The sequence below is a fragment of the Ipomoea nil genome, unplaced genomic scaffold (assembly GCF_001879475.1).
Source record: "Ipomoea nil cultivar Tokyo-kokei standard unplaced genomic scaffold, Asagao_1.1 scaffold0188, whole genome shotgun sequence".
In the NCBI taxonomy this organism is placed as follows: Eukaryota; Viridiplantae; Streptophyta; class Magnoliopsida; order Solanales; family Convolvulaceae; genus Ipomoea; species Ipomoea nil.
The window spans coordinates 248,583-266,733 of NW_017616616.1; the positions used below are offsets into that span (position 1 = coordinate 248,583).

Here is an 18,151-nt window from a genome sequence, read left to right on the forward strand (position 1 = left end):
CTCGCGTTGATCAATCTTCAGTGTTGCCGCCACTCTTTAAGGTTATCTGTTGTATCATACACTTCTTTCATTCTTTCCCACGCTTCATACCTCCTCTTTTTGGAAAAGGTTTCTTTGGCAAGCCAGAGAGTCAAGTCGTTTACCTGGCCGGTATCGCCGGTAGTCTGCTTTTACACTTGAGTGATAAGTTAACAATATGAAACGTAAATTTCTTGTTTTGAATACTACTTCTAGTGTTCAGAAGAAAGAAGGAATGGGGGAATGCCAAAAGAAAGCCCTATTACAGATCGACAAGCCAAAACGAGGAAAGGGAGTACCGATTGAAGAGTGAAAGTACCCCCTAAAGCCTTTTTTCTTTGTCAGATCAGAGCAAGAAAACTCCTGCAACAAAAGCGCAATGGTGAAGGACCAAGAATCCACCGATTCACTGAGTTACTTTTTCTTACCGCTGGGTCCCTATCTCTTAAAGCATATATATATATATATATATATATATATATATATATATATAGAGAGAGAGAGAGAGAGAGAGAGAGAGAAAGAGAGAATTCAAATGTGGTAATAGGCTTCAATTAAAATCTCAGACCTTTATCTAATCAAAATCAACTGCCCAGCTTGAACACAGATTAAAAATTTTTTTAAAAAAATGCGATAACAATTTGGTCTGTTTGCATTTAGCAGGTTAAATTTAGAGTGCGTGGTTTTCTTTCTTAAGGTGCATGATTTTTATGCTTAAGGTGCGTGGTTTTCATGTTGTGTGCTTAAAATACGTCAATTGTTGAAACTTAAGGTGCGTCGATTTAAAGTTTTAGATACGTAGTTTTTCTTCTTAAGGTGAGTGCACGTGATCTGTGTGTTGTGCATCAGCCTAATGACGCACCTTAATATGCCACTAGAGTACTAGACCACAAGGTCATTGGCTAACATGTTGCCTTCTTATCCTTACCCTGATCGGAAGTGTACAAATTATTACCTCGTATTTCTATTTGAAATTATTTTAGAAAACTGTCGATGACCGTCTTCCATGTAGAGATGGCAACGGGGCAAGGCGGGGGCGTGGAATAGGGTCCCCAGGGATCATTTTCTTTATTTTTATTATTATTATTTATTATTATTATTGAAACTGAAATTCTAGAAGTCTGAAATTCAAATGGTGTTTTGGCAGCGAGTGATTCAAAAATCAAAACTAATTATTAATTAATAAATATTATATATATATATATATATATATATAATTCCCCGTCCCCGTCCCCGGCGGGATGAGGAAATTATCCACATTTCCGCTTTCGTTTCCTGAAAAAATTTCCCTTAACCCGCTCCCGTAAAGGCGGAGATCAATTTTTTCCGTCGGAATCGGATTGAATTGTCATCCCTACTCCCATGTTAATAGTCAACTAGTGGTTTCCTCTCATGTTGTACAATTGCAGTTGTCCCTAAACACAACAAAGACAGACATGGTTATCTGGAGACAAATAAGATCCAAATTGGACCTTTTGAGATGAAGATGACCATTATTATCTCAAGACAGCCACGATTGTTTATAAAAGATCTTCCATTAGACATCCATGGCTTTTTTTTGGGTGCAGTCCAAAATTTCCCCTATCGAACACAGTAACTAATCCCCTCGCTGAATTGTAATCATCTCTATTGGGTGATACAATTGACCTGGAGATTTAAAATTGCTCCATACCTAAAGTCAAAGATCGAACCTTTGATTAAGGATGAATGAGTCTCTTGCACTCAACCACACTCCGGGTTATTAGACATCCATGGCTGTCATTTAATAATCAGCTAGTAATGTCATTTAATTCCATTTTTGGTCTGTCAAATAAAGTAACAATACAGAAATTAGTTATCAATTCAACTTTCAACATTGATACTATCTGACAAGTTTCCAATTCATCAATTATGATTATTGAACTATCAAATCACCACACAAGGTCACAAGTTGAAGAAAATGGGTATTTCACATTCTTGACAATAAAATTTGGCAAAAAAAAAAGGCAAAAGTGATGATGGGAGGCAGCCGCCTTTTGGATCGCCAGATGTAATGTACCTCTAGTCGGACTTCTTGGCAAGACTCAACAACACGCCAGCTCCAAGACAGGTAGCCACGACGGCAAGGGACACCTCGGTGGTGACGTGGAAGCCTGCGCAGGAGTTATGAAGACGAGGATTAGAATTCATATGCGCAAGAGAAATGACCGAGCGGGTTGCTTCTGCAGATACTCACCGAAGAAATCCAGGATCATCTTACACCCGATAAAGCCCAGAACAACAGCAATTGCAGGCTGTTCATATCAAAAACACGAGATTTTATTTTATCAAATATAACAATAGAATTGGTGACTTAACATTATCAGTAAGTAATAATGCAACTCCGTTATGTGTAACAAAACCACAAAGATGTAGCTCGATTGAGTAACCGAACCTTGTAAACAAGCCATTGACAAAGTTTATACTGTTCTAGTGTTCCCGTTCATATTATTTATATTGATAGTATGTTGTATACTCATCAAGTATATATCTAATAGAAGTGAGTGTATGACACACTCGTTCTGCAGAAAGTGTAAACCAGAAAAAGAATCAAATATCACCTGTAAATACTCCAACTCTGCCATACTCTCGGAAACGAGCGTGTATAATGACCGTAAACCTGCACAAGCAAGATTTCGTTTTATCAGAATACATTACAAATATCAACTTCTTGCTAGTTGAGCGGTGCTAAAAAAAAATTCAGTCCAGAATCGAGAAAAACACAGCAAGAGATGCTGCCACATCCAAGATTTCAATCAACTTTGGTAAAATAGTTAGCCTATCAGCCAATTTTGGCTTATTTGACCACTATTAGTTGTTTGACTTGGTTAAATAATTAATATGAGTGTTTGATTAATTAGCTTTTTGTAACAATTTTTTGCTCCAAAATGCTAAAATTCAAAAAGCTACTCAAAGTAGCTTGTTCGATTAGCTTTTTGAGAAAGTCATTTGTATGTAATCAGCTAACAACTAACAGCTAATTTACCAAACATTTTTCTACAATCAGCTAATATTATCAACTAGTTTAAACCTATTAACCAAATCAACTAACAGCTATCAGCTAGCCATCCAGTTATAATTGGATTCAGGTGTCACCAAAACCATTTTGAAATTTAAAATGGAAGAGGAATATAGAGCAACAGTACCTAAAATGGCGAAGATATTAGAACTGAAAACAATGAAAGGATCTCTTGTAACACCAAAAACGGCCGGTATAGAATCAACCTGAAAATAAGCATCAAAATCATCATTAACAAAAAAAAAAATCAAGGAATCTAGGAATTAAACCTTGCATAATATGGACAGCACGTACAGCGAATGCAATATCACTGAGTTCAATTACGGCTACTGTGAGGAGTAAAGGTGTAGCCTGCCCAAAATGTGTTACGCCTGTTAGAAATCAAGGAACAATTAATTCGAAACAAAATATCTTGTCTTCAAACTTCTTTAGTTTATTGTGTTGAACTGCAAATGGAGAAAACTTTGTTCTCCATTAAATAGTAGACGTTGAATAGCTTTTGATCAAAGTAGAAATGCGTTATTAACACGTAGTGATGTAGGTAATTGTTATTGAAGTATCATTCCCGAAACGAGAAAAAATATAAACCGGTAAAATAAATTAAAAGAAGACATACTTTCCGAATGCCATCCTGAACTGTTATGAATCTATTGCCATCATACTCGGCTGCAACCGGGAAAAAAAAAAAGTTAGATCTCATTTAAACTTCAATCTGGTGCATTGATGCAATATCATATCACGCAAGATTACAAGGATTAAGAGAGAACAATACAGGTTACAGGAATGAATCTCTGGCAAGTCTTTACTATGAAGTTGTCAGAAAGATCAGTATCTCCATCTTCTTGGGCAAACAGCTGTGATGAATTTTTTTTTTTTTTTTTAATTTAACATTAGCATGGCAAAGAATATTGACGAAGAATATGAAATATAGGCAAGTCAAGGAAAAAAATAGAGTACAAAGTTCGATACAAGAGCCGAGGAAGAAATGGCACCTTGAATGATGAGTAAAGGAGTAGCGCTGCCAATAGTAGGTTAACTGCCTCGAACCTCTAAAAGAACATCGGAATATTTATGAAAAACTAATCCAAGTTACATATTTTGATAATTGGTATGTGTATGTATAAATATTCTTCCCGTATGTATCAGTTGGGAATTAACTGGTAACCTGAAGAGTTGCTGTCCCGAGCAGTATGATAGACAATCGGAAGATTATTGCTCCAGCAATTCCATATGAAAGCACCCGATTCTATAATCCAATGCATGGTAGGTTTTAGCCGTGAACACAATCATAACAGATATCCAAAGAAAAAATAATTAGAATGAGAACAAAAATGTGGCAAGTAGCAAACTTTAGAAGGGACTAAAAATCTAAAATAGAATACCTGATACGCGAGGGGCACTTTAAAGTACTTGAATATCAAAACAAAGACGAACAAATTGTCCACCGACAAGCTCTGCTCTAGTATATACCTGACAATTTAAGCGAAAACAACAAAGGAGTGAAACTCAATATCGATTCCACTAAATATACCATCTCGAGACCAAGTAATAAAGAAAAATCCTCCATAGAATATCGGACAGAAATCACCTTAAAATTAGTTTTAGGCAATAACCTTGATTACACAACAATAAACTATACGATTTGTGGAATTGAAATGCGAGTAAGAAAACGTGCAACTTTTTACCCGGCAAAAAACTCAGATGCCTTTTCGATCCCATCCTTGAAACCCAAACCAACACCAAATGCTACTGCTGACAGCACCTAAAATAATGAAGGGCTATACTCCCCTTAATTAGAATGTTCAATATCATCAGAAATAAATTTGACAACTTGGCATAGCCATGATCAAGGAAAGTACTTACACATAGGGCAACAATCCTAACCGAAGATACGTAATTTTCAGACCTGTCAGTACTGCAAGAGCTATCAATATCGTTAATGCTCTTATGCGATTGAGTACGTGACTTCTCCTTCTCTGCACGACAGTTTTACCAGCCATATTACTTTATAACAGAAAACAAAACTGCAAACCATCAACTATCAACTCTTGTAATTTCTAAAGCACTCCAACAATATTCTAGTTTTTACTCATTCCATTTCATTCAACAATGACCTCAATTCTATTAAGTAATAACCCAAACTCTAGGGGCAGTCCCATCCAAGTTGGTCAGGCAATTGACTTTGGTAAACATAAGGTTACAAGTTCATCCTTATGAGCCTAATTCAAAGATAAATAAGAGTTGCTACAACAATTATATCTTTACAAATATGTACCCAAAAAATCTCCTTTTTTATTTCATACACACAGAAATACTACCTCCGTCCCATTCTACCTGTCTTACTTTCCTTTTTCATTTGTCCCAAAATAGTGTCATCTTTCCAAAATTGAACATAACTATCACTCTACATTTCTCAATTTACCCTTTTGACTTTTCAAATTTGGTAAGTACACTTGTACTTTATACAAATAACACCTGAGGGGCAAAATTGGAAAGTTAGTAACATTTGTTATGTTGTATTAAGAACAGTGTAAAAAGCAAATGAAGACATTCAATTAGGGATGGAGGGAGTAAGAAGTAAGAACAACTCAAAGGTCGAAATTCTTACCTGAAGTAGACGATTGTTCTCCTTGTTCGGTTTTTCTTGAACACACAATCGCAAAACTATGCCTTCGCCCAAAACTACACCCAGCTGAAGGATCAAACGCACAAATAAGCATTCTATCGAGCTCAAAAAACTGATCTTTTTCAGGGACAGAAAAAGTGTAAATCATTACCTGAACATGGTGGTGGAGAGTGAAGTGGAGCCAACCGAATCCGAACCCGTCTTGGGTTCGCATCAAACGGGTAGATTGGGGAATTCCTGAGGGAGGCATAGGTGAAGCCTGAAGGTGGAGCTTGGGTACTGCTATGGTGGACTATAGAAGCCAATTTCATGGCTTCAAACCTGAAGTATTCTCCTTTTTCGAACAAATAAAGAGTGAGTGCAAAGAATCAGAGTGCGTTGTTCTTCGAAATATCAGTCTATGAATATTGTTTGAAGATGAGCGGATGCGGCGTAGCCACAAACAATGGGGGAGGGTATGAGCATCAGTCCGAAAATCAAGAAACATTTCTCTTTCACTCTATCTCAAATATTTATAAATAAAAATAGAGAAAAGGGTCAAATTGACCAAAGGTCAATGAGGCTCCTAAATTTTTGAGTAAATACCTAAAATGATCCCTCGACTATAGCTAAATTTATAAATTGGTTCTTGACTTTTAATTTCAACCAATTAAGTCTTTAATTTTGTAATTTTAACACAATTTGGTCCTTTATCTATTTGACCATTTGTTGATTGCGCTTTTTTAGGATATATATGTCATTTCATAGTCCATCGTCGTTTTTTAAGGTTCCGGTTGCATTTCTAGACAGCACTGTTACATTTGAATCCACTGCCGGCGTTGCACTCTATGCCGGATAGATTATAGCTTTTGATAGATAGATCGCCGAAGTCCCTGGAGTGGCTCTTCGAGAAAGCCGCGACTCCAAGCGATGTAGGCAAGCTGAACCGGCTCGAGATCCCCAAGCAGCAAGCAGAGAAGCACTTCCCCCCTCCGAAACGGCGTTGTCACCTCCAAGAGCGTTCTCTAAGCTGAACCGACTCGTGATTCCCAAGTAGCAAGCGGAGAAGCACTTCCCTCTCCGAAACAACGATGTCACCTCCAAGAGCGTTCTCTTAAGCTTTGCACGTGAAACTACATATATATCCTCAAATATCGCGGTCAACAAACGGTCAAATAGATGGAGGACCAAATCGTGTCAAAATTGCAAAGTTAAGGACTTAATTGGTTGAAATTAAAAGTCGATGATCAATTTGTGAATTTAGCTATAGTCGAGGGACCATTTTGGGTATTTACTCTAAACTTTTCAAAAGTGTAATTAAATTCTTAAATATGTCAAATTAGATCAATGAAGCTCAAAAATCGACCTGTTATTACAAGTCATTTCAATTCCGGCGACGGATTCCGACCACTGGTGAAAAAATCCGACCGTCCAGCCGTCTTCCACTGGAGAAGACGACCCGACGGCCGCCTTCTCCAGTGGAGAAGACGACCAGATCTGGTCGTCTTCTCGATTGGAGAAGGCGGGGCCGTCCGATCGTCTTCTCCAGTGGAAGACGACCGAATTTTGTCGACGGTGACCGGATTTTTTTGCTTGTAGCCGGAATTCGTCGCCCGTCATCGGAATTGAAATGACATGTAATAACATGTCATTTACCGATTTTTGAATTTTATTGACCTAATTTGACATGTTTAAGGGTTTAATTGCACTTTTGTAAAGTTTAGGGACCTAATTGACCCTTAAGGTAAAGTTTAGGGGCCTATTTGATCATTTTCTCTTAAAAATATGAGTAAGGGTCAAATAGGCAATTGAACTGCACACGGTAATACAATTAGACCACTGAACCTAAAAAATCTACAATTGGGTCCCTAAACTAACCATCATATAATTTTCCCAATTTACAGGTTTATAACAATTCAACCCTAATTAAATTATTTAAAAAATTGAAAAATAATTATTAAAAAATAATAATAAGAAAAATAACTTCCCGCCGGAGACGAATAAACTTTCTTGTCTCCATGGCCGGAAGCGAAGAAGGTTTCTTCGTCTCGGGTAGGAAGTTTTTTTTTTTTTCTTTTTTTTTTAAAAAATTTGTTTTAAAACTTTTTTAAAAAAATTATTAAAAAAAATAATAATTTAATTACGATTCACTTGTTGGAAACCTGCCAATTGGATGAATTATATGAAATTCGTTAGTTTATGGACCCAATTATAGTTTTTTTTAGGTTAAATGACCTAATTGTATTATTATGTGCAGTTCGATGCCCTATTTGATCTGTATTCCTTAAAAATATTGTATAATTTACATGTGGTCAATCCGGTCTTGTGACTTTAACCGCAAAGGTATAACTTTTGTGTAATTAGATTATTGGACTTCAAACGTGTTCATTTGAACAACTAAACAAGTAAAATGTGTGCAATTAAAATATTAAACAAGCAAAGTATGTTTAATTTGAATATTTTTTTTTATTTCTTTCAATGCAATTTGAGTTTAAAAATTTTCAAATTTTCATTCCAACAAGCACAACTGAAGAATGATAACACATTACATCATAATACATATTATGTAAGTAATGTGACTAGATTCTATTCAAAAATTTGAAACAAATATTTCAATTGCACAAAATTTTAAGTTTAGTGATTTAGTTATACAAAAGCTATAAGGTCGATGATTCATTTGATACTTTTTTAGGGGCGGGGTTAGGTGTAGAAATTGCACTAGTACAAAAATGTTAATCTCCAACCCTTGTAGTCTTGTATAATGATCGCGTATGACGGAAAGCTTTGAGGTTGAATATAAGTATACATATATTTTTTACAAAATTTTTAAAATTAACACCATTATATTAATAAAGGAAAATGATCAAATAAACCATCACATTTTACACAAAAATACAATTAGGCGGCACATAAACTTTTGAAAGGTGTCGTCAAGCACACATACATGTCGTTTAGTGCACTAAAGCCCAACAAACATGTTGGTGACATGTAATAGCATATTGATAGGACTTCGGGGATGTTCTGACTATCTCCAAGAAAAAATTGACGACCATTGATCAATGAACAATCACTAGTTGTTTCCCTATTATTATTAATGACAATGACAATTGTCAACCACAACTAGTAGCGGTAAAAGACGACATGCATATTGATAACATGTTGGTTAATGAAAAAATTGTCTTATTTGACTTATTATAATAAGTTGACGTGCTTAATTACACTTTTAAAAAATTCATAGGTTTAACTGCACCTATGTACAAAGATCAAAGGTGTATTTGACCAGTCGCCTTCTCTCTGTAGAAGAAGACGACGCCAGCAGGCTACTTCTCCAATGGAGAAGATGACCGGTCTGGTCGTCTTCTCCGATTGAAAAGGTCACCGGAAGTTTTATTTATTTTTATTTTTATTTTTATTTTTAACGATGTTGATCAATGATTAGTGGTGGTCAACAACGGCCAACGTCGATAATGTTACTGGTAACATATTGACTACCAGTAAATCGAACTTATTTGACTCATTTTAATAAATTTAAGTATTTAATTACGTTTTTTTTAAATTTAAAGATCTATTGCACATTTAAGTAAAGTTCAAGGGTATATTCAATTCTTTAAAAAAAAATATATATTTACCAAATCACAATTGAGGGATAAAAATATATGAGTTTCCCAATACCTCAATATCTTAATCGGCTGGGCTAAAAGTACCAAAAACCAGAGGGTCAAGAGCTTACACAAGTCCGGAATCTTAAAGCGCTCTCACGTTTTGTCCGCGGAATTCTCACCCAACGATACCATTGCAGCAGCGCAATCATTCTTCAATCAGTCTACTGCTCCTTCCACCGCACACATGGCGACGACCACCGCAAAGAACACCGAAGTCCCCACGAAAACCCTATCTCAACCGTCAGATCCCAATCCGACGGCGGACGCCGAGGCTTCTCACCTCACAAACCCTAACCCTTCGACCTCACCATCAAAGGGCGAACACAAGGCGGCGGCCACCACCGCCACCACGACGGCGGTCAACAACGTAAGCAGCGACATTTCATTCGACGTTCAAAAGAAGATTAAGCGCGCGGAGAGGTTCGGAATGCCAGTGCAGCTGTCTGAAGAAGAAAAGCGGAATTCGAGAGCTGAAAGGTACGGGTATTTAGTTATTTACTATACTACGTTTTAGGGTTAGGGTTTCAGTTTCGTTTTCTTTTATTTAAAATTCGATTTTTACGTTTCTTTTGTCATCCCTAACAAACACCCCTGGAATTCATTATCGAGCACCGTTTAGGAAATACAGTGAAAAGAGCTTGTTTTCCTATTTCTTTCTTTAAGATGTTGCCAACCCTAAGCTGCTATGCAATTGAAATAGAAATATTTATAATAGTCTGCAATAAGTTCTATACCAGGTGTTTTCTTTGTCCCGAGGGCATTTTTGGTTCAAGTACATGGCTTTGTCAATCTTGTATGATCTTCCTTGCTTTGGGTTTGACTTTGATTTGATTGAAACTAGAATATGCAATGGGTATAAATTCTGAATGTTCATAGTGGTCATTAGGAACTGGAACAAGAGGTGCATGTTCTCCATTTGCTAAATTTCTCACCTCACATCCTTAATATTGTATGGCGTGTCAATGTTTAAGTCTCTTCTTGATTTGTTTATTATGTGAATTATTTTGAATAAATATGGATTAGTTAGATAATTTGGGAAGCTTGTCTTCTTAGGTTAAGACAATCTGCATCTTTACCAGGGTAGTTCTAGGGTATTGCCTCTTTGGCAGTCCAGTGGAGTAAGCTGATGTTGGGGAATACTTAGCTTCCTTGCATCTCTTGCTGTATTTCTTTCTCTGCAAATGGATAATTCAAAGAGCAATAGTATATTGTCCCTGTTACAACTATTTCTATTATGGTGTTGTTTTCCCTGTCCTTGAGATTGCTAGTCAGGTGATGGGCCAATGGCATTCCAAAAAATTTATGAAGTATAAATTGCTCCTCTTGGTTTTTGCTTCAGCCTTTCGTATTGAACCTGTCTTATTTCAGGTTTGGCACTGCATCCTCATTACCTGGATCAGATTCATCAAAGAAATCAGAGGAACTGAAGAGGAAGGCTAGGGCAGAGAGGTCACCTAATCTACCCATTTGGTCTATGATTGCATATGGCACTTGTATTCCTTGTGTGACTGTTTGTTTGTTGACTTTTCTATCATGTGTTTAGGTTTGGGCTTGCTCAAACTACCACTACTGATGAGGATGCAAAGAAGAAGGCAAGGCTTGCTAGGTTTGCACCACTGACAAAGGTTGATCCTGTGGAGGAAGATAAAAGGAAAGCAAGAGCTCTCAGGTTATACTTATACAAATGCAAAGTTTTCACTCCTTTAAACCACTGAACATAATTCAAACATTTTTTGCTAAATATTAGAGGAATCAGGGTATATTGAGTATATTCTTATGTAAATTTTCAGGTTTTCACAATCCGAGTCTGATACTCCATCTCAAGAGAACGGAAAAGGAAGCACTGAGGTGATTTTTTTTGTATGTTCTGCACATGTGCTGTTTAATTTGTATGATTTACTCTTTGCTGATTTTAAGTATTCAATCTCAGGAGGCCCCTGTTTTAGGCAATGTTGGAGGAACCTGAATTGTGTGAGGCCCTGTTCAAACGTAAGCTTTCCTCCAATTCCAAGATTTGGATGTACTGCTATGAACTTACTGTTATGGTTGCTTCTCTTTAGGCATCTATACTTGAGCTGAAAATTAATTGTCCTTACCTGGTTCTCTCCCCCATACTTCTTTTGGGGGATTTTCCTTTCTTTTTCAGGCTAGCACAGGTTATGAGACTGACATCTTGCAACTTCACCAGTAGTTTTAAGTACAACTAGGCGTTCATTTTGGTACTTATCCGTTTCGTAGAAAATTTTTCTTCAAGTACAGAAAACGACTCTTGCTATCCCCGATTACATACATGTGGTTAATTTTTGGTTTCCCCGGTGAGCCCTAGGACTGTTGGAAGCAACCCCCTTAGTATTGACCTATCTGAAATGGCCAGTAAACAATGTCAAAAATGCAAATTGCAGACTGAAAGTTTCATAGTTTAAGCATCTCTCATATAACTACTAACTTTCTTAAGTATTTTCTTTTTTCTTGATATTTATTTACTTAATGTTGGATGTCAAAAATCTGATTCAGAACCATCAAATCAATTCTAGACTTCTAGTGCACGCATAGCTTAACCAAATTTTGCAATATAGTGCCAAATGCCCGTATTCTGTTGATGTTGAATGTGACCAAGGTGTGACAGATGTTTAAAATGGTTTTCAACTAATATTATCTTCAACCTATTTCTTAGGTGTAAGATCATTGCAATCTTGAGGTTTCAGTTCATCAGAAAATATAAATCATAAGTATGTTTTTGTTGCATTTAGAGATCAATTAGGAACCTTCTAACTTCCAGTTGCATCCATAGATCTTTGTTTGTTTCAACATGCTCATAGACATTCTTGGCAATCTTAGGCTTTTTAGGAAAGGTAAGGCTAACATTTTTGGAGTTATGTGGTAAGTAATATCTATGGCAAGTCTTTACAATCATTTACCATGATAACAAGGCTATTCTGCATAAAGTTTAAAACACCATGATTATGTGCCCATGTTTACCTTAGTGTCAATTTCGTACTCTGCATTTGTGTCCCAATCTGATTTTTCTTTCTTAGAAGTAGATGAGGAAGCACAGCATGATGATGAAATAATCTATTGCAGATCTTTCATTACTTGTGTCTTGTGTGTGATGGATGATGATTTTGCTTGTTAGGGGTTTTACCGTCGAATTGTTTTCTAGTCTTTGGTATTCGAATTTGACATTGTGAGATGGCCATTTTGAAGGGGGTTTGATGCTAAGGAAGGTGTTTCTGACTGGTCCTACTGGGTGAACCATTTAGGGTGACTGCAGTGCAGGAATTATTATATCACATGTACTTGGAAGAAATTTATTTGTAATTTTTATTTTGGTTAAAATTTTAAAAACTTTTAGGTGAGTAGAATTTTCAATATGCTTTTTAGTTGTGGTTGTGAAGACAAATCTTTAAACTTAATGCACTCTTCAGTCTTCATTCACTTCCAATTTTGTTTCCTGCCTTATATTTGGTGCTATGTATATGTGCAATGGTATTCCATAACTACATCTCTGCTATTCTAGCTTCAATCTTGAAGATCCATAGCATTGCTTATTTCTTTTCAATGTTGGATTAAAATATTTTTTTCAATGAAAAATAGGAACTTCTAAATTTTAAAAACTACAAATAAAAAAAAAATGAAAATTGGTGCCTTTTGTCCTTCAATTATACTTGGTCGCATTTGTCCTTTAATTGTTTGTGGATGTTTTTTTTTTTTTTTTTTTTTTTGGTCTTTTGAGTTAACAAGTCATTTTTATAGATAATTGAGGAATAAAAAATGATTACATTATAATTGAGGGATAAAATGTGTTATATGATTTTATGTATATAGTTATTTTGTATATTTAAAAATTATATTGAAGATATTATTGAACACAAAAAATTAATTTTAAAAATATTAAAAAAATAAACAAAAAAGAAATAATTTTTTAGTAGATTTTGTTAAATTGTAGTATCTGTTCAATAATAGTTAATTTAATTAATAAATACTCCATAGTAAATAGACAGTTTAAATGCGATTGAGATTTGAGAGAGTATCTTTAGGCACAAAAATGGTTATTCTGCCAAAAAATAAAATAAAATAAAAATTAAAAACTTCCAGTAACAGGTCCTTTAAAAATGGTCACCTAAATAAACTATATACAAAGGAGCCAGATATCATTCTAATAATTTTTTTTTTTGTTTTTTTTTATCATTCTAATATTTTATGAATACACACGTACGTATCGGATACATTTTTAATAAGCACTCGGACTACGGGACTAGTGTAATTTATAATTTAATATTTTGTAATATTTACTACCATATTAGTATATAAAAATAAAAATTATATTAAAAATATTATTAAATATAAAAAAATATGAATTTATAAAATAAAATTTTAACGAAAATAAACAAAGAAAAAAATTGGTGCAACCTATCTATAAATAGTCTATAAATAGTAAATAATAATGAAAATAGAGTAAGAGTAGATTTTGGGATTACGATAAATTAATTTCTACATCGTTTTATCCTTCAACAATCATCAATAATACGGAGTATCACCTTAGAGCACAGAAGTTAGAAATGAGTGATCAAGTAGGTGAAACATGATTCTTATACCAAAAAAATTACATAAAGTTTTTTTCGTACGATTTATCTTTTATGTATAGTTTGAGTGGTTTACCTAGTGCTCATCAACAATAATAATTTGAAGCTCGCTCCATTTCCCCTTAAATTTTGAAGCTTGCTCCATTTCCCCTTAAATTTTGAAGTTCGCTTCAATTCAATATTTAAAATTATAAATAGTAAGCTCAATTACGTAATGTCTTTCTAGTACGATTTATCTCCTATGTGTAGTTTGAGTAGTTTAACTAGTGCTCAACACCAACAACAATAATAATTTGAAGCTCGCTCCAATTGGATTTTAGAAATTATAAATAGTAAGTTCAAACGGTGGGAACAACGCCTTGACAGCAGCAACTTGTCTCCGAACTGGCAAACTATCACAGCAGCATCCGGTCGCCGGCTCCTCAGTGGCTACCCAGTTTCGCTGCTACTTCGACGCGGGATACTTTGCATCAACGGCGTCGGCTACATACAGAGTGGTATTGCTCTCGCCCGATGGTTCGTTCGTGGCAGCGAATAACGGATCACTCCCTTTCTGTGTGGACGCTCTCACGGCGGAATCGTTAGCTTGTAAAGAAGTCCTCTCGTGGTTGTTGGATCGTGGAGTAGCATCGGTTGCACTATTCACTGATTGTTCGGTGCTTCACCACTTTATTACTATTACTTTTGCCAGGCCAAGGTCACATGTTGGGGTCGTGGTCGACGATTGTTTACGTTCTATGTCTTTACTTTCTTCATGTTCTTTGCTTCTAGTTTCTAGACATTTCAATTCAGTTGCTCATGCTTTAGTATCTAAAGCCTCTGCTTAGGCTACTTGAGACTCTGTCCCCCCTGACTTTATTTCAGCACTTCTGCATTAATACAAGCTCATTGCTTTTGCTTTCAAAAAAAAAAAAAAATAGTAAGTTTAAAAATTTGGGAAAAAAAAAAAGGACACAACGATTCAACTAATGACTTTCCTTTAACTATATAACTATTTCTAGTACGATTTATTTCTTATATGTAATTTGAGTAGTTTAATTAGTGCGCAACACCAACAACAATAATAATTTGAAGCTTGCTCCAATTGAGTTTTAGAAATAAATAGTAAGTTTAAAAATCAGAAGAAAAAAAAAAATTTCAAAAAGAAAAAGACACAACGATTCAACTCAGCGAATGACTTTCCTTTATCTACTATATTGACTACTGCGGTCGTTCAGGTAAGATTTTGATGCGCCTTTCTCGGTCTGACTCTCTGTCCGTATTCTTCTTCCATTTAGATTCTCAGGTGAAAACCCTAATGCTTTCTCCCGCCCCTCTGACTCGTGTTCTATGTTGTTGTGGTTGACGGCCTCCGCTCGCTTGACTCAACATCCAGGTACTCATCGCACTTGCATTCATACTAAATCTTCATGTTCCGGAATTTACTCAATTCGGTGGAGATGATCTTTGAGTGTTATGTTTGAGTTTCTGGATTTGATTTTATGTACCTTCCGTTATTCATATAGTTCCGCTTTTCCTTATTTTGTGCCTGTGGAAACTGTTCTGTTTGTGGAGATTTCATTTCTGTGCGGTTGAATTCTGTTATGGCACTGGTGCCCGCTAAAACTCACAACCATAGTAGATCATGTACTTCTTATCTGTATCCAGTTTGATGAATAATAAGATTGTATCTCTATAATTAGGGAAGGGATAGAGGTAATTCTAATACTCTAATAGTCTAATGTGGCAAATCAGGAATGCAAATATGCAATGCATCATCTTCTCAGTTTTTGCTAATCAGTAATTGTTTTAGTATAATCTCCGCAAGAAATGTATGCGAATAAGTCTTACCTTGAGTCTCGAATACTTTTTATGAGTGCATATAAAAGTGTTTCATGTTAACTAAAGAGTGATAGTTGTGCATAACAGCATAAGCCCTTCTTTGTGCTTGGTGACACTTGGATGTTCAGGCCTTAAAGGAAATATGTGTGGTGGGCTGGTGCATTCTCATGAGTTTTCCTTAATGACAGTACAAGGAGTGAATTACTTTTTTAAGGAGTGTTGTTGAAATCCAATACAAACTGCACATTAACTAGATTAAGTACTCGGTATCATTAAAAAAAAATAATAATAATAATTACTACTTACTGTCTTAAGATCATACTACTTGGGAATTGAAACCCTAGCTACATCTTAAGAAAAAAACAGATTGGTTTTGTAAAGTGAACTTGCTACATAATGTGCATTTATTTGTTGTACATGAGCAACTGATTGCGAATGTCTATAGCTCTTGCATTTATTTTACCACATGAGATTCATGTGGCTAAGAGCACCCCATTGAAGGGTTTTTTTTCCCCGGTTTTTTTTGAGGCAAACAGGCGGTCTAGAGAGAGAGAAAAAAAACAAAAAACAAAAAAACTCAAGGTGTCCTGCAAATATAAGTTTTTTCATGGTTTTAAGAATTTGAAAAAAGAAAAGAAAAGAAAAGAAAAATTCAAGAGCGTCTCGTCTGGGCAACAAAGCGTGCCCAGCTGCTGCGTCACCTCTGCTGCGCAAGTTTTTTATTTTGTTCTCCTTTCTCTCTCCACACATCCTGGCCTGACAAAAACTCAAAATGGGTTTTTACCATTGAGCTTGCTCTAATGTTATTGTAGGGGAGACATATATCAAAACTATATCCTAGCCTCTAACTAGACATCTGAAGGTGACTGCCACATTTGACAGATTCATCCTTGAGAAACTCCCATGTGGATAGTCATAGGGACTTCTGGGATACAGACACTTTATTGCCTTAGAATAGTAAAATTTTCCAAGCATCATACTTTCTAGCTTTTATTTGCTTGTGTGTTTGTTACTTTCTATAGAGGATGAACCATTATTAATGTCTCAATTTAATGTACTCGTGTGTGGATTGGTATTTTATCCTTTCTTGATTATGTTGTTTAAATTCGGTCGCGTGAAATTCTTAGGACATCTACTTTTATTTGGAGAAAATAATTACTCCTTTGTCCCATTTATATGACCTACATGTTACTTTTATTTGGAGAAAATAATTACTCCTTTGTCCCATTTATATGACCTACATGTTATTCGACTCAAATTATATATAAATGATTTTTTTGTGATCTTTAATTTAGTAGTAATTAATAAAATTATATATTGAAAATTATATTAAAAGTTCTATCAAACACAGAATGTTGAATTTCAAAATTATAAGAAATTGCTTAAGAAAATTAAAAAAAAAAAAAAAAAAAAAAAAAAAAAAAAAAAAAAAGAGTTGGACCAGTGAGTAGTGAATAGTACACATATAAAATGGGAGTATAGGACAAAGGGAGTAGTATTTTGTGTGGTGTTACTCAATTCCGTGTAAATATGATTCATAAGCCTCTTTTAATTGGTATGTTTTTTAATGCCGTGATCTAACACAATCATTTTTTTTGCATCTTCATTTATCCAGTGTTTAATGAGATTAAGTGAAAATGGATTATACAAGCCAAGAAATGGACTTGGACTCTTTCTCAACTGGGGTCTTTGAGTTACCTGGAGAGCCTGCTGTTGTTGTTAATGGATTGCCTCCCCTTCCTCCGAATGACGGAAACCTTGTCCCCTGCCCTGCAATAACTGATACGGAATTGCATAGAGATGAAGGTTTTGGACAATGGTTGGAAGGAAGAGAAGTTCGGAAGTTCTTTGGGGACCAGTTTTACATTGGCAAAGTTCTCAAATATGATGTGGAAACGCATTGGTATAAAGTGGTGTATGAAGATGGTGATTCTGAAGAACTTGATTGGCAGGAACTAAAAGAGATTCTTCTGCCCTTGGATATAGATATTCCGTTAAAGACACTGGCAATGAAGACCGCAAAGAGTACACAGAAACATGCTCAGAATTCTGGAAAAACTGATATTACATATACAGAAACGGGGCTTCTTGAAAGCGGTCAGATTAACCATTCTTAGTTGGTGCATTAATTGTAGAGTATGCGACTCTTGAAACATACTTACTACTTTTCAGTACAAATCAGGCATTTAGAATACTAAAACATCCTGCTGGTCATCGTCTTTTATTGCAACTCTTCTGTGCACCAAATGTACTCTTCCCGCCCCCCATACCCAATGTTTTATAAATACTGTTGACATCATTTACCAGCAGAATGTTTTGCTTAAAACTCATCTGTACATGCAATTTACTTGGATTAATGCCATATATGGTCACATTGATTTCTTGTGTACATTTTTCTGCAGCAAATTGAATTTTATGGCGTACA

The 18,151-nt window shown here is 35.5% G+C and overlaps 3 protein-coding genes across 5 annotated transcripts; 2 read left to right on the top strand and 1 right to left on the bottom strand.

The window, feature by feature from the left end:
- Positions 1-1,848: 1,848 nt before the first annotated feature.
- On the bottom strand, positions 1,849-6,180 carry LOC109179987 (thylakoid membrane protein TERC, chloroplastic). The gene is made up of 14 exons (XM_019329462.1): positions 5,833-6,180; positions 5,664-5,747; positions 4,919-5,031; positions 4,741-4,817; positions 4,438-4,525; positions 4,221-4,301; positions 4,048-4,104; positions 3,828-3,909; positions 3,672-3,721; positions 3,350-3,406; positions 3,183-3,261; positions 2,598-2,656; positions 2,234-2,291; positions 1,849-2,150 (listed from the first exon to the last, which is right to left on the bottom strand). The coding sequence occupies exons 1-14, from the start codon at positions 5,990-5,992 to the stop codon at positions 2,059-2,061; spliced, it is 1,137 nt and encodes a 378-aa protein (XP_019185007.1). The 5' UTR covers positions 5,993-6,180; the 3' UTR covers positions 1,849-2,058.
- Positions 6,181-9,324: 3,144 nt separating this feature from the next.
- On the top strand, positions 9,325-12,764 carry LOC109179993 (protein MODIFIER OF SNC1 11). Of its 2 annotated transcripts, none has more exons than XM_019329476.1 (6): positions 9,325-9,799; positions 10,691-10,771; positions 10,866-10,991; positions 11,113-11,170; positions 11,253-11,311; positions 11,469-12,764. In XM_019329476.1, exons 1-5 carry the CDS (start codon positions 9,507-9,509, stop codon positions 11,286-11,288), a joined length of 594 nt encoding a protein of 197 aa, XP_019185021.1. In that variant the 5' UTR covers positions 9,325-9,506; the 3' UTR covers positions 11,289-11,311; positions 11,469-12,764. The 2 variants fall into 2 exon arrangements, with proteins under 2 accessions (XP_019185021.1, XP_019185027.1); XM_019329482.1 differs by having other exon boundaries at positions 12,527-12,764.
- A 2,311-nt stretch (positions 12,765-15,075) lies between these two features.
- Positions 15,076-18,115, top strand: LOC109180007 (dirigent protein 17-like). 2 transcript variants are annotated; one of them, XM_019329492.1, is made up of 2 exons: positions 15,076-15,280; positions 17,359-18,115. In XM_019329492.1, exons 1-2 carry the CDS (start codon positions 15,235-15,237, stop codon positions 17,841-17,843), a joined length of 531 nt encoding a protein of 176 aa, XP_019185037.1. In that variant the 5' UTR covers positions 15,076-15,234; the 3' UTR covers positions 17,844-18,115. The 2 variants fall into 2 exon arrangements, with proteins under 2 accessions (XP_019185037.1, XP_019185044.1); XM_019329499.1 differs by having other exon boundaries at positions 15,080-15,280; positions 17,342-18,115.
- Positions 18,116-18,151: the final 36 nt, after the last annotated feature.

What these genes read in the sequence shown, in the direction of transcription:
- LOC109179987 (XM_019329462.1), bottom strand. Translation starts at nt 5,992, where the DNA reads ATGAAATTGGCTTCTATAGTCCACCATAGCAGTACCCAAGCTCCACCT. An exon ending in TCAGTGATATTGCATTCGCT is followed by an intron (nt 3,262 to 3,349) that starts GTACGTGCTGTC and finishes GCTTATTTTCAG; the next exon opens with GTTGATTCTATACCGGCCGT. An exon ending in GATGATCCTGGATTTCTTCG is followed by an intron (nt 2,151 to 2,233) that starts GTGAGTATCTGC and finishes ACTCCTGCGCAG; the next exon opens with GCTTCCACGTCACCACCGAG.
- LOC109179993 (XM_019329476.1), top strand. Translation starts at nt 9,507, where the DNA reads ATGGCGACGACCACCGCAAAGAACACCGAAGTCCCCACGAAAACCCTA. An exon ending in CGGAATTCGAGAGCTGAAAG is followed by an intron (nt 9,800 to 10,690) that starts GTACGGGTATTT and finishes GTCTTATTTCAG; the next exon opens with GTTTGGCACTGCATCCTCAT. An exon ending in AGGAAGGCTAGGGCAGAGAG is followed by an intron (nt 10,772 to 10,865) that starts GTCACCTAATCT and finishes TCATGTGTTTAG; the next exon opens with GTTTGGGCTTGCTCAAACTA.
- LOC109180007 (XM_019329492.1), top strand. Translation starts at nt 15,235, where the DNA reads ATGTTGTTGTGGTTGACGGCCTCCGCTCGCTTGACTCAACATCCAG. An exon ending in TCGCTTGACTCAACATCCAG is followed by an intron (nt 15,281 to 17,358) that starts GTACTCATCGCA and finishes AATGAGATTAAG; the next exon opens with TGAAAATGGATTATACAAGC.